Raw genomic sequence first — 23508 nt, 5'->3', positions numbered from 1 at the left:
TCAAAGGGGCCCCTTGGTTACCAAAGGTCGAGAACCCAAGAATAGAAATTGTTCAGACTAAAGATTTGAGACTCAGGAGCTGACAGCATAGAGAAGAGAACTGTTGGTCTCCCTTCTCCCCACCTCTGCTTCTGGGAATCTAGTTCATCCCTGGACAAAGGCAGCCAGCAGGCCCTTGACCTCTTGATCCAGGTGGGTCTTGAAGGGGTGTGAGAGGGGCCACGGCCAGGTCAAGAGTTCATGTCCTGCTTAGGTGAAGTCTCAAGTGATCTGGCTGGTGGGGACAGGGGCAGCGGTGCAGCTCAGAGGCACTGAGTGAAAAGGAGCCCTTAATGTCACCCAGGTTGCTTGGGCCAAAAGGTGGGATGCCTTGAGGAGCCTAAAGGAAACTTCCGTGACATCTTTATCTCCTCCCTCCAAGGGAAGAAAATCACCCTCAGAGAGTTATCCTGTGATTTCTTACATGCGGAGCTGATCTCCGGAGCTCACTCACATCGAGGCTGACCTTTAAGGACACGATCATAAATGTGGGGGACTGTGGGCGTAGGTGAAAGACACGAGGAAAGACTGAGGAGGGGTTAAGTTGGAAGCAGTTACAGTGGCACGTCCCTAATCCAAAAATCTGTTCAGGAGGCTGCTTACAAGTTGTGGCAAAATGCATCTTACCTCAAATTTTTTTTTTTTTTTAGAAAACACCACCAATATACCTATATATTATGAATTAGGTATACATGAAAAATAAGCATAAAGGAAACTATTTTCCCACTTTTACTTCTGACTGACCAACAACAGACAGCGGCTCTTTGCAGCAACGGGAAGGTACTACTGTGCCCTTCCAGGGAGAAACCTGCAAACGCGGATCCTTACAGGAATGCACCATTTAAACTGACTCTATCTCAAGTCATTTGTTACAAACTAAAAATCATTTTAATCACTCGGAGTGAACATGTTTTATATATCAAATACCATCATCCTCAGAATGTTCAAATAATACACGATCAAGGCTCACGTTGAAATATGCAAAATATGCAAAAAACTTGCTTAGTGTTAAACAGGACTTGTGTTTCCAATGAGAATTTTTCACAAGTAACCAGTGAGTTATTTTATTTCTCAAACATCTAACACTAGGGAACGCTTTTAAATGAAGACAACTTGGGGTCCTTTCAGCTCAAGACGGAAGCCGGGCACCAGGGAGAGAAAGGCTCCAGCCCACCACTCCTTCTACCTCAAAAGCAAATACTTGGGCAGGGGGGGGGGGAGGACCTGAGTAGCTCAGTGGGTTAAGGTCTCTGCCTTTGGCTCAGGTCATGATCCCAGGGTCCTGGGATCGAGCCCCACATGGGGCTTTCTGCTCAGCAGGGAGCCTGCTTCCCTTCCTCTCCCTCTGCCTGTGTCTCTGCTGACTTGTGATCTCTTTCAAATAAATAAATAAAATCTTAAAAAAAAAAAAAAAAGCAAATACTTGGGTTTTTGGACTAAACCAATTTAATCATTGATGGGTGTTAGTAAAAGAAATGCTGTAAGATAATCTAGAGATTCAAAGGCCTTTCCAGCATGGCGGGGGGGGCGGGCAGCGAGGGGAAAGAGTGGGGAGAAGGAGAGAGAAAGAAAGAAAGATCATAGGTAATCAGTGAAGGAAAAGTCAAATCCAAACTCCCAGGAGTTTGACATTTAACAGAGCTGACTTTTTTTTTTGGTCTCACGTGGGAAGATGAAGAGAAGTTTAATCTCATAAAAACCAAGGGGGTTGTGAGCCAAAGACCTTCACAGCGTTTTGCTGAGTTCCATTTCCATAGCAATGGACTTAAGGTGCCCTTGACAAAGACAGAGGTTTTCACTGTAAGATGAATAAGGGGAATGAACCAGCTAGCCACAAATATTGTCAGCAGAAAACAGCACCTTGTCAGGCTCTGCCTACTCCTCCCACAAGGCTCGTTTAAGGCTTACATTCCGTGACACCGTGGGTTTTGATTCAGCACAAAAGTTTAGTTGCGGAGACAAAAACTATGATTCATTCATCAGGAAGTATTTTTCTTTTTTGTTGCCAAGGGCGACAATTTAAACACCCTATCTGTGGAAAGCATTATTGCATTTAGACAAAATACCAAAGCTCCTCAAGGCACACACACGTATTTTGAAAATTTCCTATCATTCCCACTGCCCTGGAAAGGCACTACTCCTCCGCTCTCCTTCTGGATCCTTCCAGGAGTGAACAAACTTGAAGGAAAGTAAAAAAGCAAATATGGGTTTTAAGTGGAATACTGACAGCCTGCTGAAATAAACTGCAGTCGTATTATATTTTGCTTGTGTTATGTATAATGTGTACAATGTTTATATCATTTGTTTAAATACCTGAAAACATCCATTAATTCAACATTTCTCTAACCGGCCAAACACTTCCAAAAACCATCAAAATTTCTGCAAACCCTTCAAGGTCTTAGTTATATTTTCCTCTTTCTTCTGCCTGTGCTTTATTATATAGATTTTCCTTGCTTCTGCTTTAAAACTTCGGCATTCCTGTTGAGGAATGTGCCCACGGCCGTGTCAAGGGTACAAACCAGTGGCCTCACCCTTGGTTTAATGCTTTGTTGAAACCATCCTCAAAGTTTTCCATAATTTAAACAGAGGGCCCGCTATTTTCATTTTGCATTAGGTCTTCGTGTACCCAGTAGTAGCTTCAGTCCAGGACTGTCTTCCCTAGTGTCCACGTCCCTCTGATCACATCATTCGGCATTCAAGTCACCACCTGTAACTGAACACCAGTACGATAACCCCAAAGTGGCCAGACCCCCCAGATCACAGCTCCTCTTACTTCCACACATTCCTACATGAACATCTTCCAAACAAAGAAATCATTGGCGGTATCGCCCACCTTGAAGACCAGCCGTAGACAAATACATTTAACCACGAGAATAAACACTCCAATCAGGACACAGACTTAAATGATCTCAGTGACATTCTCACTGGGATTGATAACACTGTGTTTTCTCAGTTTCCGTACCATTGTTTGTTTCTGAATTCAGACTACCTCTTTCAATGGATGTATACATTTAATGCAATCGTTCCTCTATTTTTTTTTTTCCAAAAAGCTGTTACGATGCCGAGTCTGTATATGAGAATTTCCTTCCCTGTCTTTCCCGTTCCTTGTCTCACATCCGCTTTTCTTCACTCAATTTCAGCCTTTCCTTTAACTTGCTCAAAATACCCTTTTCAAGGGCATCGACTCCCATGTTGTCCAATCCAACCTGCAATTCATGTTCAGTTTACTTGACCTTGCAAGAGCTTCTATCAAAACTGACCTTTCTCTTTTCCTTAAATCCTACTTTCTTTTGGCTTCTATCCTATTACAGACCCTCAGTTCTCCCTCTGTCACAGGAACTGGGTCCCTCTTTGCTGGTTGTCCTAGACTTCCGCCGCAGCAATCGATTTCCTACGGAAAGCCCAAGATGGCCCCGGTGTATCCTCTTGGGGAAAAGGGTGAAGAAGTGTACTTTCCCAAACAGTAATCTTGAAAACAAGAGAAGCCACCTAAAGTATATTGAACTGAAGGCAGAACACTTGGCTTTTCTACTTTGTGTACTCAGTGCTTCCTTGTTCAATACTATTAAACCTAATTTAGATATGATATTAAAAAGGCATCACATGTATGGGACATGAATACATGGGCTCATGGAATTAGCGGAATCCCATAATGGCTGAAATAAAACAAGCAGACGTATAAGAGGGACAAATGCAGGACCCTCCACATTTCCCCCCAAATCCATCAGCAAACAGAGCCTAACCTTGGGGAAGGTAGAAAAGATATTAGGGTCCCTTGGGGTAGGTAGACATAATATGAAAACAGTACTATGAAAAAAGCTATCCTGATCCAAGGCTGAATTAGTAATGTCATGCTATTAAAGACAGAAGCTGACCATTAGCATCCACAAATTTGATCATTATAATTTAGCTATGCTAAGATATTCGAAAGCCATTCTGCACTCAACTGTTGAGAATCACGGTAGCGTTTCAACTTTGCCAGGCACAGATCGCCTGGCCATCTTGTTAAAAACACAGATTCTGACTGCAGATCTGAGGCGGGGCTGGGCTGCTTCACGGCACAGCATCTCCCAGGAGCTGCCATTTTGGATTCGAAAGATTAAATGAACTCTTGGGTTGTTTCTAGCTCGAATGCCCTGAGGCTGGCTAATTCAGCCAAGCCTTGGCAGAAAGATCAGCAGACTGATTAGTAAGATCACACCTCCCCCTGTACTTTTCTGTCACTGTTTAACCAGAACTCCAAACTCCCCATCCTCCATGCTAGTCTTAGGGACCCTGGGCAACTATTTCCAGAGGGAATGGGGTACTTCAGTGAAACAGAGGCTTTTTTTGGCTTACCGTAGAGAGGAGGGAAATCTTCAAGAGTTCCAAGATTAAAGACATAATAGGGCAACAAGGCCAACCGAGCATTAACCAGGGAAATCTGTTAAACCAACCTGGTGGTTTGATTCCTCTGCTCTATTCCATCCGAATGATGCTGCCGCTGGCCTGTAGCTTAGTCACAGTGAAAATGATGTTGTTGAAGACACGGTGAAATGCTTACAACATAATGTTAAAATTTAAAAGAAGCCTATTTATTTAGGGCAAGCTAATTCTGATGAAGAGTCACACTTTAAGCCTGAGTGCCACAGGCTGTTAATATTCTAACCAGGTATCTTTTCAGAGAGGCCTGTGAGGAAGGGTTTGCACAAGTTGGGGAGAGATGGATTGGAGAGGGCCGCGTGACGGCGCTTCCTTGGCTGCCTCGGAATCTTGCCTTTGAGCTTCCAGGAGAGGGTCTAGGTGATAGAAGGAGAAGGAAAACTTTGCAAAATGCCTCTGAAGGCAAAAGCTGGGCCTTCACAGAAGGTGGGGCCAGCTCTCCAGTCTGGTAAAGAAAACAGCTGGAAAAAAGTGGGGAAGGCCAAGGAGACAGAGTTCATTACCACAGCAGTACCCCTGAGGCTCTTTCTTTTTTGTCTTATTAAAAGAAGATTTTTAATATTATTATCCTTTTATTTTTTAAGTTCTTCTCTATATTTATATGCTATTATGATAATCTAGGCAAGGCAAGTTTATTTGATTTCCACATGTTAGTAATGAAGAAATCAGAACCCAGGCAGAACCACATTAACAGATTTCTCTCAAATAAATCACACTGACATAAATCCTCCATAGCCCATTTTGTTTAGAACAAACCAGTAAAAGCCCAACGGTCCATCTTTACTACACTCTCCACACCAGTGTGCGCACATCGCCCATTCTAAGTTTTTTGGTTTGAGTTCAAGTTGCAGGTTCCTCCAGAGGGTTTTCTCCTTCCCCTTCCCGCACCTCAGCACAGACCTCCCTCTGTGTTTCCCCGGCTCCTCTGGCTCTTGCCCCGAAGAAGTTGGCAAGTGTAGGGGCCTCATTTGTTCCCAGGAGAATGTCAGCCCTTCTTCCAACTTCTGGGGCCACGATCCCAGGCTGCCAACACAGCAATTCTTTAAATGCGGTGTTCATTTCCTCGTGGGGACTGAATTTCCCACAGAGTTCCCTTTTACTTGCTTGTGCTGACAAGTCAGACTGAGGATGTCCACTGAGGTCTGAGTCACGATGAACGTCTACTTAAGCATGAGTGGTAACTAGCATAATATCGGAAATTTACTTTAAGATACTTCAGTATAAAGTGTGATAGTTGTGTGTGTGCACGCGTGTGTGTCTCAGGTAAAACTACCGAGATGCCACTAGTGTTAAAACTGGTGAGATACCTCCCAGGGGCAATCAGCTGGTACTCCAGTCAGGATCACTGGCCACATTCCAGAGATGCCCCCCATACTGTCTGTTCTCTGTCTCTGTCAACACGGGCACTTTGCTAATTAGCAGGGTGAGTATCAGAAATCTGTTATTAGGGAAGTCAGTGGGCTGTTAATGGCATGATAATAGGACTCTCACCAGAGAAATTCATGGTGGTCAAGGTACCCATATACGTTAAAGTTATCTTAGAGAGACTTCTGGCTCCAGCATGGAAAAGAGGTTGAGAAACCCTCCCCTGGGGAAAAAAAAAATATGGAATTGGACAAAACAGCTGTTTTAAGAATAACCATTTCAGGACTCTGAAATCAGCCAAAGACCAATGAAAAATGAGACGATGTTCTTTACTATTCCCTATACAAAGCTGCCAGGGTTTCAGGTAAGACCAGGGGGTGACCTGCCTCACCCTCACCCAGCTCCTCGCCGTCTAGGCAGTTTCTCAAAGCAGGGCAAGCATGGCCATCAGAAGCTTCAGGGATGGGGTCTGACCGCAGGCTCCCCTTGGAATGGAAAAGTGGAAGCACAGTGATCTTGTTGTAAAAGTTGTAAATTCAGTAGAAAACGAATAAATGAATAAATGAATGGGTATCGTTTAAGGCCCTCCCGGCCTAAGGTTGCAGTCCCAGAGGGCAAGCTACAGACAGCTGGACCAGCCAAACACATTAACAGCAATGTCCTGGAAACATGAGCATCAAAGAAGGGCATGGCCAGCTCTCCATAGGTCCCTGGGAGTGTGTGTGTGTGTGTGTGTGTGTGTGTGTGTGTATGCGCACGTGTGTGTTTTTAATTGGAAAAGAGGAAAACACTTAAGAATTCAGCAAAAAAATTAAGACCAACACATTGAAAACTACAAAACACCTCTGAGAGAAATGAAAAAAGACCTAAATGAATAAAGTGATATATTTTTCCTTTGGAAGGAAGGAAAAGTGCTATTAGACAGCAATTCTCCCCACACTGTTTACAGATTTAGTCTCCGTCCTATCAAAAGCTCAGTTAGCATCTTTTGTAGAAATTGACAAGCTGATACTTAATGGAAATACAAGGGGCCTGAAACTGTCAAAGCAATTTAGAGAAAAGTAACCAAAATTGAATGTCTTAAACTACAAATTTTAAAACTTACTCTAAAACCTAAGGATTCCTGACAGCATGGTATTTGCATGAGAAAATACACATGAATCAATGGAAGAAAATAGAATCCAGAAATATACATTTACGGCAAAGTGATTTTTGGCAAAATGCCAAGGGGCTTTTGTCTTTCCAACAAATGTTTGGGACTATTGGATATCCACATGCAAAAACTGAATTTAGATCTTGCCTCCTCACCAAGCATAAAAGTTAACTCAAAATGGATCACAGAACTAAATGGAAGAGCTAAACTTGAAAACTTATAGAAGAAAATAGAGGATAGAGGAGAAAACCTTTGTGACCTTAGATTGGACAAAAATTCTTAACTATGACACCAAAAGAACAATCCATAAGAAGAAAAACAAATTGATAAAATGGACTTGGAAAAAAAAAAAAAACTTTGGTGCCATGAAACACTGTTAAGAAAAATTTAGGGTGCCTGGCTGGTTTAGTCAGTAGAGCACCTAAGTTTGTATGTTTGAGCCCCACATTACTTAGAAGTAAAATCTTTTTTTTTTTTTTAAGATTTTCTTTATTTATTTGACAGAGAGATCACAAGTAGGCAGAGAGGGGGGAAGCAGGCTCCCTGCTGAGCAGAGAGCCAGATGCGGGGCTCTATCCCAGGACCCTGAGATCATGACCTGAGCAGAAAGCAGAGGCTTTAACCCACTGAGCCACCCAGGCATCCCTTAAAAATAAAATCTTAAAAAAAAAAAAAAAAGAAAATCTAAAGATAAGCCATAAACTGAGAGAAAATACTTCCAAATCACATTTCTGATAAAAGACTTATATCAAGAAAATATGAAGAACTCTTATAACTCACTATTCAAAAGACAGAAAAACCCAATAAAAAAACAGGAAAAATATTAGAATAGACTTTTTTAAAGATTTATTTATATTTATTTTAGAGAGAGAGTGCACGAGTTGGGGGGAAGGGGTAAAGGGAGAGGGGAAAGCAAACTCCCCACTGAGCAGGGAGCCTGATGACGGTCTGGACCCCAAGACCCTGAGCTCATGACCTGAGCCGAAACCAAGAGTTGAATACTTAAATGACTGAGCTACCCAGGTGCCCCTAGAATAAATATTTTTACCACAGAAGATAGATAAATAGCTAGTAAACACATGAAATATGCTCAGTAAATTATAGGGAAATGGCAAGTTAAAACGCAAAATGCCACTTCACAGCCACTAAAATGACTACAATCAGGAAGACGGTCTGTGGTGTTGGTAAAGATGTAGGGTGACTGCAATGTTCATACACTGCTGGGAGAATGCAAAATCGCACAACCACTTTGGAAAAGAATCTCATAACCACTTAAAAAAAATTAATTCAAGGGGCTCCTGGGTGGCTCAGTCAGCTAAGTGTCTGATTCTAGATTTCAGTTCAGGTCATTATCTCACGGTCACAAGACTGAGCCCCGGGGTCTGGCTCTGTGCTCAAGACAGAGTCTGCTTCAGAGTTTCTCTCTCTCCCTCAGTCTTTCCCCTCCTCCCCATTCTCTTTGCACCACAAAATAAATAAATAAATAAAATCTTAAAAAAAAAAAAAAGGTCAACACAAATTTATGATATGACCTATATTCCACTCTTGGGAATTTCACTCAAGAGAAATGAAACATGTCTCCAGGAAGACCTGAATGCAAATGTTGATAGCATTATTCCTAACAGACCCCATACGGAAACAAAAAAATTGTCCATCGACTCGTGACTGGCTTAAAAAAAAAAAAAAAAAAAAGGCTACATACACAAAGGAATCATCTTCAGCAATCAAGTATAACAAACTCCAGATACATGCCACAACCTAAATGAACCTAGAAAATATTATGTGAAGAGAGAGAAGACAGACACAAAAGAATACATATACTTCATGGCTCTATGCGTATGAAATTTCCAGAAAGGGCAAATGTAAAAGTGCCGAAAGCAAATGATTGGTTCGGGCTGAGGTGAGGATGGAGGCTGGGACTCAGTATAAATGAACGTGAGGAAGCCTTTCGAGGTCTTGGAAATATTCCACACCAGATTGTGGGGACGACTGTGCAACACTCTAAATTTACTAAAAACCATTGCACGATACACATCCGATTGGTAGGATTTTATGGTATGTAAATTATACCCCGATACAACTGTTCAAACACATTGGAGTTTCTCCTCACCCTTGCATTGTACAGGGTAAAAAATCATGCAGGCTGAGGCCTCCATTCTGAAGGATGGGGATGCCACCTGGGGCTTGGTCCTTCAGATGTCTTGGATCCAGACAGTGTTTAAGGGTGTGTATTGCTTGACATTGATTCAATGGAGAAGTCTGAGCTCCCACAACGACAGAAGGCTGCAACTCGATCAAGTTCACTGCATATGGCCTATGACCAACCTTGGACCTGACTGCTAATTAAGGTATGTTAATAATGTGTAAGCTATGCACTTGGCATCATCTAGTGGGTTAGGTTGTCAGGGAGCAGTACACCATCATGTGCCTCGAGCTTCTCGGTAGGTATCATCATTCACCAAAAAAGTACCCAAGCATTTGGTATAACAAAATTGGCTTAGGTCAGCTGGTAACAGAAACCAAAACGATGTTTATTTTCTTCCCTGGCTGATTCCTTCAAATATCATTTTGGAAATATTTTCCTATTCAACTTGAGATTATTTCCTTTACAGAAGACTGTCTTATGCCCAAATTTTCAGGGACATTTGAGCACCTCAATGAGGCATATCTTAAGTCAGTCAATTCTAATAATGAAAAAGAAACCAACAAAGTTAGAAACCGCTAAAGACACAGGAGATGTTATGCTCATATTTCTAAGGAGAATAGGCCATTCTTTCATTCAGTAAAAAGTGATTTTTATCAAACAAAAATCCATCTGTGACATAAGTTCTGTATGCCTTTGTTCTGTTCCTGAGAAGAGAGGATGCCTTAGCTCAGAATGCCTGGAGGAGAGCAGCTGCTTTTCCACTTAAACAAAGTGCTCCAACGGCAGGCAGGTAGTGTTCCCTTAAAAAAAAAACAAAACAAAAAACCCTCAACTATGAAAATATAACTACAAGAGCTAGTTAGCAAATGCCAACAAGGCTAAAGTCACGTACCATAGAGTATCCTGAAGTTACACCCTTTCCAAGGAACACCCACGGCAGAAGACATGTAGACGTGAATCCGAGTTCTCGTTCTGTTTAAGGCAATATTATTCTAATGCAACAAGTGGGAAGTATATTGGTGTTTGAGGCCTTCAGAAGCAAAAACCTCTCCCAGGTCAGAGCTGCGAACACACTTACTAGGATTCTCTGGGTCCTTCTCATGTTCCTTTGACTACAGGCACTGGAGGTGCAAAAACCACGGTCACCAGTATGTGGAACATTCTAGTAAGTACCTGCTGTGTGTGTGAATATGTTGCTACCTTGAGGTTCTTAGATGTTAGTGGTTCCAAATCCAGAAATAAGATGTTAAATAAAATCAGGCTTTTAGATCCATATTGAATATTTGCCACCAGCCATTATTTTAATGACAAAAATGTAATCTGTGTTTTCTTTGTGCTGAATTGTAGATGGGGAAAAAAAACCAAACCCAACAGATCAATAACTCTTCTAGTTGTTCAGCCCCTCCTGGTTCCCAGACTCTGTGGCTCTTCTCTCTCCATATTTGGGTGCTATCTATGAGCACGAAAAGCATCTGGACTTCTCATTTCCCACACTAGGTGGTCCCTGATCCTATGTTCTGGTTTAGAAAGAGAGTGAAGATTTTGGTCCCCAAAATGTTGATCCATCCTCTGCCCTTGTTTAATTACCTGGATTCTTCCTCATTCCCTGTCCCAGAATCCTGTCACCGGGCTTTCTTGATCTGGCAACCCGTCCTTTCCCTGCTACTGCTTTCCAGGAGACCGTCCCTCTGCTCAGTGACTTCCCTGACCCCAGCTGCCTGTCTGCCCAATCCCTAAACCATGCCCACTGGATTCCTTTCTACTCCTGTTGCTTGTCTGCACTGGACCCTCCATTCATGCACCCAACTAGTATTCAAAGAATTGACACGAAATGCCAGGCCCTGTGCTGGTGATCAGAAGTAAGAACAAAGCTCTCTGCCCCCCAGGAGAGACAGGCAAGTAAACACTTATGAAGCGCCGGGTGGCAGGTGTATAAACAAATTGCTGTGGCAACAAGCAGGTGGAAAACCTGAATGACGGGGGCCGGTGGGGGCATGTCAGAGAGGCCACAGAGTTGCCATGGACAGTGTATTCAAGGCTCACAGATGCGAGCCTCTGCGTCACACTGTGGGGAACCAGGTATCTCAGAATGGCCAAAGTAGGGTTGGCATTGGGAGAAGAAGCCATGGATGGGTCTAAGCACAGAGGGCCCTGGAAATTCTGCACACGGAGACTGAGAAGCCGTTCAACAGGGGTGGGTGACACTGGTCAGCTCCATGTCCCTAAATTCGCAGGGACTCTGGATACCAACAGCTTTCTGATCTCTTATTGGCCACATGAGACTTCAACTCAGCCCCTGCCACTGGACTGGGGCTTCCTAGCCCTGAACTGGGGTCTGGGTCCAGACTCTGGTTCTGGCCAGTATGTGGTCAGTTAGGACAATACCTCTCCAGGTACCATGAACTGAGAGCTGGTCCGCAAGGTCAGTGCAGGGGTTGGGTCTGGCATGCAGTGTATGTGGGCTATGTGTGGAGGGAATGTGATTGGGGGGTGGTGGGAGGTGCTGGGGATCGAGAGGGAAGAATGGCTTTTATTTGGGGAGGTGGATGTAGAAGGGAAATAATAAGCCAAACATGGTTGGGGGAGGGGGAGGTAACAACTTCTGAAGGAAGGCAGGAAAAGCAAGTGCACAGTGGATGATCAATTAAAGACAAGATCGGGGAAGGATAAGAGAAGTAGGTGGATAAGGACAGCTAGACTTTGTAGCCACCTGACCTGAGAAGATGAAGCTTGGATCTGGAGAGAAGGAGGTGGCCCAGATAAACCCAGAGGAAAGAGTATCTGTAGTTTGTCCATTTAGAGGGGCTGGGACGGAGGGACATGCCTATATATAGAATGGATTTACGAAATTTTGGATGAATTATTTAAAGTATAAAAAAGTAATCCAATCAACCAACCACTCCACCCTACAAGGCTGGACCTTGTCCTCAGACAGGAGGGACTCTAAATGTCATATTTCATGAGGAGGGATTTTAACCAAAGAAGGGCCTTTATACACAGCAACGTCAGCAAACAGAGATGAAAACTGTGCTCGTGTAATCAGAATCTCGGCAGTTAATAGGCATCAGCTGAGCACTTACCAGTGACAAACGCCTGTCAAGGGACTCCTGGGACACAAAGAAGGGACCATCTTTCTCCGAGCAATGTCAGTGACACGGGCCATGACAGCAGGGATCCCTCACAACTTTGAAGTGCTTGGTATCATCCCTGCTTCCCGGAGGAGTGGGAATCGCATGAAACAGACATGAGGCGAGCAAGGAGGGTGCTTGGATCCGAGGGCTTGGTATCTGCACAAGGCATTAGCTTCCAGGCAACGGCAGATTCAGGGCCCCCCGGTGCCCCCATGAAAAAGGTAGGGACGACCACCAGGTACAGCATCCCTTTCCCAAGCCTGCATTGCAGTGTGATCGTGTTCACTGGCACAGCAAATGTCATGTTAACTTTGTGACTCTCAACCCTGTCTACACAGCAGAATCCCCTATGGAACATTTTTATAGACTTTTTTTTTTTTTTTTTTTTTACAAGTTATGTATTTATTTTAGAGAGAAAGAGCAACACAGGGGTAAGGCAGCAGGAGAAGGAGAGAGAAACCCAAGCAGTCTCTGCACCAAGCTTGGAGTCCGACGAGGGGCTTGATCCCAGGACACCGAGATCATGACCTGATCCCAAACTGAGTCAGATGCTCAGCTCACTGCGCCACCCAGACGTCCCACCCTCCCGGGGAGCATTTTTAAAGTGCAAACGGCTGAGTACCATCCCAGACCACATAAGGGGTAGGACCTGGGCACTGATGTTATTAAAATCTAATGTGCTGCCTGGAGAGAGAACTTCTGTACTAACCGTGCCTCTTCACCTGGAGCACCCTAGGCCAGCGGGGAAGATCTGAGTTTCCCAGAAAAGAAAGGAAGCCTAAGGAAACGGACATCCCTTAACAGGGTGTCTGGTGTAGAAGCTGCCTCTGTCACTCCAGCTAATGCTGAACGCCTCTCGGCCTCCCCATCTCCTGCCTTTCCCTGCCCCACAACTCGGCCTCCTCGGGTCAATGTGAACCTATGTGACTATAAGTAAAAAAAATATAGATGGTAACACCCATGATTGAGACTTTAATCCTTCTATTTCTGCTCTGCCCATTATTGCTCATGGAGAACATTTTTTTTTTTTTTAATATGCACTTTTCAGTTCTGTGGACTCCAAAAACAAGCCCACTAAAAATGTCAAGAAGTGCCTGGAATCATAGCAAGGAATGCGGCTGAGAAAGGAGTCCTCGAGACACGCTCGCCTTTGTGCATCCCTGACTCGGGGTCCCAAGATACGTTCCCTGCATGAATGAATGAAAAGGCAAACACAGGAACAAAAATTAGAAACATGGAATAGAAACAATCTCACCAGAAAATATTATTCCCTACTCCAAGAAGCTATTAACTATTTAAAATGTCAACTGCCTTTAAGAAAAGTGAAAGAAGGTTCCCAAGGCATTTCACATGTTAGAGAATATCTCAAACTCCCTCCACCCCACACTTCCAGAACAAAACAGTACCATGAATCCAGGAGCGTGGTTGTAAAGAATTGGGAAACTAGATTGTATTAAAAAACGAAGAGAGTGTTTGGGTGAAGGAGGTCAGAAGGCACAAACTTCCAGCTATATTTATATAAATATCATATGTTTATTATATAGAATTATATGCACAAGTCCTGGGGAGGTAATGCGCCACATGGTAAGCAGTTAATAATACCATGCTGCACATTTGAAACGTGCTAAGAGTAAATCTTAAAAGTTCTCATCACAAGAAAAAAAATTTCTTAACTGCCTATGGGAATGAATGTTAACCACACTTATGGTGATCATTTGGCAATATATACAAATATCGAATCATTTTGTTGTACACCTGAAACTAATATGTCAGCTGTATCTCAATTAAAAAAAAAAGCCAGAATTAGAGATTCAGAATAAAGAGGGTTGGAAGACTAGACTGGGAATTGTGAGGGTGGGCAAAGAGCACTAGCCCACCGTAGCACACGGTAACAGGGACAGATGGTAAGCCCAGTGGCAGAGAGAGTGGTGGAAATAATGATTTAAACTAGAAACCCAGAAGAGTCAGCTTGAAGACCAACTGCAGGTTGTGCCTTTCCAGTCCTTGTACCTCTGGATACCAAAATGGGAATAAGGTTTTTGGAGACACAGATCCCAGAGCCCATGTTGGGCTGTGACTACTAATCCCTTTGGGTGAAATGAAACACAAGGGTCTAGAGGAACTCATGCCCAGCACAGGGCCAGGACTCAGGGCTGGGCTGGCAATCCAGGGACTGGGTAAGGGTTCCATGGTTGTCAAGCTCTAGAGCATTTGTAGGTGGGCCCACTCTCCCACTGCCAAGGGCTCAGGTCTGAGCCCAAGAACCTTCTACCCTCAAGTTATCGTTGTATTGAAAGAAAAGCTGGGAGCTAAGGGTTTGAACTTTGCAGGAAAGAAAATCTTTCGGACCTTGACTTACAGAATTCTAGGCAAGCCATCTAAAAGAGGACCGGACAGCATCTTCTTTATTGTCATAGAGAATTTCCTGAGGTTCTAGCAGGAAGTTAAGGGACAATGGAACAAAATGCAGGAAATACTTCAGGTAATGGGTAAGGGAGGGCATTTTCTGTACATGCTCATGGATCTAAACTCGACATTCCCACCAGCTTTGCAGGAGGCTCTCTGGCACGAGAATTTGAGCCAGACGGCCTGCCTGGCCGACAGCTCAGACTTCAAAGATAGTTCAGGAATGAAGAGATGCAAACTTCAATGCCTGACTTATCACAAAAAACAGTGCAAATGCAGAAACAGGCTGGTTGGTTGGGGTCATAATGACAAGGCTGGCCCAGGGCAGTAAGCAACAGGCCGTGCATGGGCGGTCAGGCTAGGTTTTAGGTAAGAAGTGGGGGTGCAATTCAGATAAGGAATAACATGAACAAATCATGCAGCTGCAATCAGAAAGGAAGGAAGAGCCCGGGATAGAGAGAGATAGAGAGATAGGCGCCCGGGATAGAGAGAGACGTGGCTAAGTCTAGTGGTCCTGGCTGACCGGAGGGATCATGGAGGGCCATGGCTGTGGCAGGACTGGATCTGGATGAAGCAGGGGGCACAGGATGAAGGCAGGACCTCAGCAGCATGAGCCTAACGGCAGTGTTTGACCAGTCAAGGAGAAAGCGTGCGAGCATCAGACAGTTACTACAAGCAGCTGGTTATGGGGACGCCGGGTGGCTCAGGCAGTTAAGTGTCCGACTCTTGATCTCAGCTCAGGCCGTGATCTCGGGGTCCTGGGATCAAGTCCTGAGGTGGGCTCTGTGTTGGGCATGGAGTCAGCTTAAGTAAGATTCTCTCTCTCCCTCTCCTTCTGTCCCTCCCCTTTTCTCTCTGAAAACAAACAAACAAAAAAGTGGCTGGTCATAGTCAATTCAGACAGCAGATGACTATTTGCCTGGTTAGAGGGAGAAATGAAAATTAAAAAAAAAAAAGTCAGATTTTTTTTTTTTTAAGGGAAAGAACAAAAATGTGGTGGGACAATTTGGATAAGGGGACAAAAAAAGTAAAAGCAGACTAAGACAAGGGAACAGAAAGAATGCTATGAGCTGGGGGAAATCCAGAGGGAAGACACTGGAGCGGTTCCCGTGCTGGGCCCCCCAAGGTAACAAGATAATCACTTTTGTTGGTAAAATTCTGTCACTACAAAAAGGCTGGAAGACATTTAAACGTGTGCTATACAATAATCAGCATTGTTAGGTGAGGGCCCCCTTCCAAAGGTTCTCTTTTAACTACAAATGGTCGGCTACACTGTAGCATCTTTATTGTCGGAGAGAATTTCCTGAGGTTCTGGCAGGAAGTTAAGGGGCAATGGAATAAAATGCAGGAAATACTTCAGGCAACGGCGAAAGGAGGGCATTTTCTATATATGCTCATGGATCTAAATTTGACATTCCCACCAGCTACTCAGGACGCTCTCTGGCACAAGAATTTGAGCCACACGGCCTGCTAGGCCAACAGCTCAGACTTCAAAGACAGTTCAGGAATGAAGAGAGGCAAACTTCAAATAGTAAATTCAGAAGAGAAAAAAAGCAAAAGTGTGCATACAAGCCGAAGCCGGGATCTTATGTATTTCCACACTCCGCAGTTTCTGGATGAGCACTCGGAGATAAATGCTTACCTAGGCAAGAATGTCATCTATCGGGCTGATTCGGATTCTCACTGCCTCCATTGTCTGTCTCCTGCCCCCAAGCAAGACACACATTCGCTGGCAACAAGTTAACCCAAAGAAAGCTCTCCTGATCCAGCCTTGAAAACACAAAGACTCAAGTGGAGGGATTCTGAGCTATGAAATCCTTACTCTGAGCACGGACTGTCACCCTGAGCATCGAGGCCATGAAAATACAGTGAACCCAGCTGTCTCTGTCTTGCAGGGGGATTCGGGCCGAAACAGCTCCTGGGCTGGCATGTTCTAACAGAGCCCAAGTTCATGACCTTAACTAAACTACTTCTAATAAAGGTTTTTTTTTTTCCTCCTCATTAATTTTGAAATGCCTTTATTTATTTACTCAATTGTCCATGGAATCATATTAGTATTTGGAAAACAAAACAAGAGAAAGAATTATCTGCAAGCATGTAGATAAGTTACAGACATCTTTCTCAGGAAACTATAGTTTCTCTTGGTTGTCCAAACATTTCTAAGGAATGTAACTAAAAACATCATCTAAGGCCCAAGATGGAGAGTTCTCTGGTCATCTCTATTGAATCTCTATTCAAAGTGCAGACTTAACTTTATTCACTGGGAATTATTATCAAAAATTAAATTTTTCTGTGGCTGTCATAGATGTTCCAGTAACAAATCACACTTGGTAAAATAAGTAACCACTGTCTTAAACTTCTAATAGAATTATTCTCAAACTCGACTTCTCTGTATCATGAATCTCCTAAAACACATTTTTAAAAAGTCTTTACTGCATAAGGAATAGCTTGTTAATGCACAGTAAACAAGACGTTCAGAATGAGTAGAGTACAATGTCATGAAATCAACTGGTGACCTAGTTTTTAAAGTCCATAAGATCTAGGAAACACTGCTCTAATACCTTTCTGTCAAAGACCACGTTGGAAGGGACAAGTTGAAGGTGACAAGTTTACAAGTATGTACATTTATTAAATGATGTATTAATTCCCTGCAACAGGTCCACTGAAGTACTAGAATGTGGAGTGGGCAGTGGAGAGAGGAATATTGGTCCATGTTTTGTCAGGAAATGAGTGGGGCCCCCTTATACAGTTGGAGAAGAAGTAGGTTTCTACTACCAAAGAAGTAGCTTGCTTTTGAGAGTTCCATGAAAAGATGTCCATGGAAGAATGCACAAGAAGCCAAAAGTAGTGGTTACCTCAGAAGAAGGTGACAAAGGTTGAGACTTAACCTTTTTCTACAGACACTTTAGTACAATTTGAGTTTTGTACCATGGCATGGATTACCTACACAACAAAATGTTTTGAAGTTACTTGATTCCTAAACAAAGATATTCATTTCAATTTGACTCAATGAAGTTCACTGCTAGGAACTTTGCAAAGCAATGATGGTGCAGATATGGATAAAATGATCTCCACAGGGGCGCCTGGGTGCCTCAGTCATGAAGCATCTGCCTTCGGCTCAGGTCATGATCCCAGGGTCCTGGGATCGAGCCCTGCGTCAGGCTCCCTGTTCAGTGGGAAGCCTGCTTCTCCCTCTCCCACTCCCCCTGCCAGTGTTCTCTATCTCACTGTATCTCTGTCAAATAAATAAATAAAATCTTTAAAAATAAACATGTTCCCTGCCCAGTCAGTGGGTGAGAAGGACTGGTCAGCCAATTGTTCACGCCACCATGATAAGTGGATACAAATGATGATAGCGCTAAGTGGAGAGACCGCTGGGAGTTTAGGGAAGAGAGTACTTCAACATCGGGGGACCGGGAAGGTTTCCCAGGGCATTCGAACCCAAACAGCAGACTTGTCTGTCTTCGCAGCTTGTGTGCAAGGAAATACTTGTTGCCTATGAGTAGGTACAAGTGTCCTAAAATAATGCCCCTCGGTGCCTGGGTGGTTCAGTGGGTTAAAGCCTCTGCCTTCGGCTCAAGTCATAATCCCAGGGTCCTGGGATCGAACCCCGCATCGGGCTCTCTGCTCAGTGCGGAGCCTGCTTCCTCCTCTCTCTCTCTCTGCCTGCCTCTCTGCCTACTTGTGATCTGTCTGTCAAATAAATAAATAAATAATCTTAAAAAAAAAAATAATGCCCCTCAGCTCTGGGATAACAGGCCAGCTGGAGTCCCAACCCCCTTGGCTTATTCCCCCGCCGTGTGATGCACATCACTGTTATTTTGTATATACCTGTGAAAAAGTGAGGGGTGTGGGTGGCACAGTCTGAGCCCTAGGGTGGTGTTTCTAGAAAAATCACAGAGGCGGCCATGCTGAGAAGGGAGACGAGGGGAGGAGGGAGGTTTGGCTAGAGAACCATCACAATATTTCATGGGAAAAACAAACAATTCCTGAGACTGGTCAGCAGTGGGGACCAAAAAAAAAAAAAAAAATGCAGACAGATCGCACAGACTTTCAGGAGGTAAAATCAACAAGCCCTAAATGAGCAAATGAACATGGGCAATGAGAGAGGAAGGGGTGCCCAGAACAGTGAGTGTATGTGACAGGCTTAACAGTAAGGGTCATCGCCACAGATCCCACACCTGTGACAGTATGTCATGCCCAACGCCATGCCAATATTTTCATGTGTTATTTACTCATGTGAATCCTACCCATTTTATAGACAGGAAGATTGATATTCAGAGCTAGTAAGGTGTTAACCAATGTCATGGCTCATCAGACGGACAGGCCTGGTATTTAAGCCCAAGACTACTTGATTTCAACTCCAAACTCCAAATTTTGAAACAATTACGCATTCCAGAAACTACAGCTCCAGAAGAGGGCCTCCCCCAGAGTCCTGTGTAAAATAGTAACAGTGATACTCCTAGATAAAATATTTTGAGGGCTAACCCTGTACTAGACACTGTACTGACACTTTTCTTGCATTGTTTCATCTCATCTTTAACAGCCTCTGCAGGGAAACCTCTTTATTACTCCCAGTTTGCAGATGCTGACACCAAAGCACAGGAAAATTAACTTGCCCAATATCCCCCAGCTAGTGAAGCCAGAGAATAAAACATCTAAAGCTTAAAGGTATGGCTTGTCATCCCTGCCCCAAATGCACCATAGATGATAATGAATATCCCTAGGGCTTTATGAACAAATTATTATAAAATGATAGAGTGTTTCAAGGATGATTACTTTGAAATAAGTGGGTATATAAACATTTTAGGATACTTGGTTATAGAGCAGTGCAGTTCTAAGAATGGCTCAAGACATTACTATATCTTTGTGGTATTTGAATTCTTTATGACATTGTATTAACTACAGCTGTAGGCTTCATATTTAATGTCTGGAAAAGAGGAAGGAAAAAGGAGTGGGCCAAATCCAGGATATGCAAATGGTGGGCAGTGATGTTTTTACTACACATATCCTTGTTTCCAACTGCTAAGATCAATATTTTTTTTATTGGCACTTACATGGCAATACAGCTTACAGAAGAGAAAAGTGTGCCTTTGAAATCCCTTCAGGCACACGTACTCCATACTGTGGAATGATACATGCTAATTCGAATGCTATGCCCTGTTGAGAACGAAGTACATGTTCTTCTAGTCATACAACAGATTTTTTCTCTCTCTACTTGGAATGACCTATTTTTTATTTTTAAAAAGAAAAGGATGATTTAAAACAGAAAAACTGATGAGCCAACCTGTGAAGCAATTATAATTCTATGTTGTAATCATAATTCTATATTACCAGCTGTGGACTCAACAAGGCACTATTTTAAGAAACATACCACCTCTTACTCTAACCCCCGGGAATAACTCACTTTAAACAGGTTACATTTCAAGGTCAGTGAGCCACTGGGTCCTCCTATACAGTGAGTTGTAAGGTAATCCAGAGAGACACAGATATTACAGAGGACTGCTAATAATCTGAGTGGCTGTTAGATAATGATCATTTTTTAAAATGTAGGCACCAATTAGTCAACTCAGCAGTGCCACAGGTCAGCTTGATTTTACTACGACCAAATAATACCATTTCACTAATCATTTATGCTTTATATGTAGAGTACAACTTATTTCTTTTAAAGATTTTATTTATTTATTGAACAGAGATCACAAGCAGGCAGAGAGGCAGGCAGAGAGAGAGGAGAAAGCAGGCTCCAGATCCCAGGACCCTGGGATCATGACCTGAGCTGAAGGCAGAGGCTTTACCCCACTGGGCCACCCAGGCGCCCTGGAGCACAAGTTATTTCTTAAAATGAAAACTCCCTCAAAGGTGCTTGTTAGGAAGCATGGTGTTGGCTGATGGGGTGGAGACAGCAAATATGGAACCGGTGTGAAAGACTCAAAGACTCCCCTGGTGGGTGGTTTTCCAAGGCATCTTAAGCAGGAAAGCCCCATGTGGTCCCACTTTCTCCAAACACCATTCATAACCTCCCATGCCAAGTGCTCAGCTCCTAGGGGCAAGAAAAACATTCCCGGCATTGCCTCCATCTAGGACTTTCAATTTCTTAAAACAATAAAGCTGAACCAAGTGGCTCTCTCCCCACCCTGTGGGAAACTGGGACTCGCTCACTTTCAGCAACCGGAGAGAAAGGAGTCCGGCTTGTAGCGCCAAAGCCTTCCCTCGCTTAAAGGCGGGCTCTTTTCTCGGCCGCATAACTATGTAAATTCCCCCTACGTCCCAGCCCCACTCCGCGCAGAGCAGGCGCTGGGTATTCAAAGCTGTGTGGCCAGCTCCGGTCCAGTGCGTTCATCACGAATGCCTGAATGAATGAGATGGACGCGTCTCTGTCGAGTTCACGACTCAGCACAATGCCCAAACACATTTTCCCACGAGGGTATTTCGCATGCCACCTACCTACTTTTGACCTGTATTTATTTATTTATTTTTTAATGAAATGTGTATTTGTAGGGATGTGTCCATGGTCACGTGTTGCGCACATTAGATGCAGTCAACAAGTATTGTGACCGCCTAGCCAACTAGAAAGCGACGCCGCCAAGACTTCACCGAGTGTCCGCTTGATCGAGTGGGGGAATGGAGTGGTCCGCAGAAAGGGAAACAGGGCTTCTCTTTCTCTCTGGCATTGATAGAAGCCTTGAAAATTCGCTTGGGGTTTCCGTTCTCCCCAAACCTTGTCAGGAGAAACACTGCACCACCGCAGCCGGCGAGCGTGCAAAGTCGTCCCTTCGTCACCGGCTCTGTCACCCCAGGGTGACCGCGGTCTAACCCCGCACGGGGAATGAGCCGGTTTGGCCACCTCGGGGGAGCTGCACAAAGAGCGCCCTTTCGGAAGGCGCATCTGTGGCCGGGACGCCGCGGGCGGGCGAGTACCCAGGGCTCAAGACAGCCGGCCAGGGGCCCGCTTCTCGCCACGGTCTGTCCCCACGAGCCCACCTGGGCCGCGAGCGGTCCCGAGGAGCCCGCCCTTTCCGCGCCGCGGACCAGCGGGCTTTCCACCGCAGGACAATGAGGGCGACTCGGGAGGACGCCTTTCCCATTCATTCCCTGCGCCGAGTCAGCCGCCCGCACCCCTGCCCGCCGCAGCCCGGGGACTGCAAGCTGGGGATCTCTGCGGGGGTCGCAACCCCCTCCTGCACCCCACGACCCCCGGCTTCCCCCACCCCGTGCCGCTCCCGTCAGCGGCGCTCCGGATCGCAAAAAAACGGAACGGATCCTCACTCCCCACCTCCCCACCCCCGAGCCCGAGGAGTTTCAAGCCCAAGGGTCGGAGGACCGGGTTGCGTCCATCTCGGGTGGCGTCCCCATTCCTATCCCGCCCCGCCCGGGAGACGCTTCGTGGGGGCCGCGCGGGAGCCCCACGTGTGCGATTCCCCCGTCCGAGGTGAACAAGGATGCGCGCCCCCACCGAAGCAGCGGCAAAGCGGTCGGCTTTGTCCCGCTGCTGCCGCCGCCCGCCCGGGGACTGGGAACCGGGGCTCACCTCTCTGCTGGCACCGCGCGGCGACCCAGAGCAGCGAGGCCAGGAGCGCGACCCCCGCGCCGCCGCCGCCACGCATCTCGCTGCCGCCGCTCGCGTGGGCTCTGGGAAGAAAGGCACCGCCACGCGCGGGGGCTCTCCGCAGAGCGCGAGTCCGCCCTTCCCCGCCGGGCTCCGGCCTCCAGCCCGCGGGCCCCTTGGACACACCGCCCCCGACCTGCGCCGCGCCCGCCCCTCCCCGCCCCCGCCCGCGCAGACCCCTCCCCCGCGGGGCCCCTAGCTCGGCCCCTGCGACCCGCGGGGACCCGCCGCTCCAGCTGGCCGCCGGCCCGGCGCGGTGCTCAGAGCGTCCCCGACTCGGGGGGTGTGGCGGGGTGACCCGCTCCGAGCCTGGGCGGCGGGCGGGGTGGGGCTGGGGGTGGTGGGGGAGGGTGGGCGGAGAAAGTGGCTGGGAAGGAGGAGAGAATCTGCTGAAGTTGGCCCGAGCTGGTGAATTCCGAGAAAGCATTTGCCCTGTTGACCCTTCCGGCCCCACGGCGGCTCTGAGCCCCCGCCGGGCCCCGGGAGCCGGGAGGACGCGCCGCTGCCCACACCCGCGGCACCTCCGGGCCCGCGCCCCTCTCGCGCCAGACGCTCCCCGGGCCGGCGGCCGGCCTCCCCTTTGGAGCGCGACCAGGGTGTAGCTGACCAGCGTCCCTCTCCCTCCGACGGTGGCCCGGCCTCCTGTGTCCTGGCCGCCAGCCTCGCGGACGGGACTCGGGGCTTAGCTGATCAGCCTCCCCCACTGGCTGTTGGCGTAGGATTTTGTAAAGATTTTTCTTCTGAAAATGAGTTGCAACTTGTTTCTCACTTCGTCTAAGTAAGGCGAGAAGGGTCACTTGGACTTAATTATTAGTCTACCCTTACCCCTTACAGCTGGAGGAAGAGGTCCCCCTCCCCCCCCCTTTTTTTGGAAGTTAATCTTAACACAAGAGTTCAACTGCTTTGTTCTTTTTTTTTTTTTAACTACATCTGGTCCCTGTTAAAGAGCTTTTAATTTCCTCTGATTTTTTTTCAATTAAAAGTATTCATAACACTTTGTAGATATCATTTTCTCACGATGTAAACAGAAGACATACTAAAAGCCACTGAGTACCACCAACTCACGTCCTCATTTTGTTTTTAGGGTTTTTTTTTTTCTTTTCTCTGTAGGGAGATAATTTTATCTCTGTGTCAATCAATTTGACCACCCTAGCAATTCCAGTTTTTCTAAAGATACTTCCTTAAGCACTTAGTGAATAAAATATTATGTTAGCAATTATAGAAGCAAAGAACAAAAAGG

At 45.6% G+C, this 23508-nt stretch overlaps 1 protein-coding gene across 1 annotated transcript in view; it reads right to left on the bottom strand.

Annotated features, from left to right (window-relative positions):
* Positions 1–22391, bottom strand: part of LAMA1 (laminin subunit alpha 1) — a 157436-nt gene extending 135045 nt beyond the window's left edge. Inside the window, exon 1 of the mRNA XM_004742732.3 lies at positions 22191–22391. Coding sequence (XP_004742789.1) covers positions 22191–22266 — 76 coding nt within the window. The 5' untranslated portion in view covers positions 22267–22391. The remainder of the gene's footprint in view (positions 1–22190) is intronic.
* Between the last annotated feature and the right edge of the window lie 1117 nt (positions 22392–23508).

Source organism: Mustela putorius, unplaced genomic scaffold, assembly GCF_011764305.1.
Source record: "Mustela putorius furo isolate JIRA1106 unplaced genomic scaffold, ASM1176430v1.1 tig00003858_pilon_pilon_pilon, whole genome shotgun sequence".
In the NCBI taxonomy this organism is placed as follows: domain Eukaryota; kingdom Metazoa; phylum Chordata; class Mammalia; order Carnivora; family Mustelidae; genus Mustela; species Mustela putorius.
Note: the sequence above shows the minus strand (reverse complement) of the source record. Positions and strands in the feature narration are given on the sequence as shown.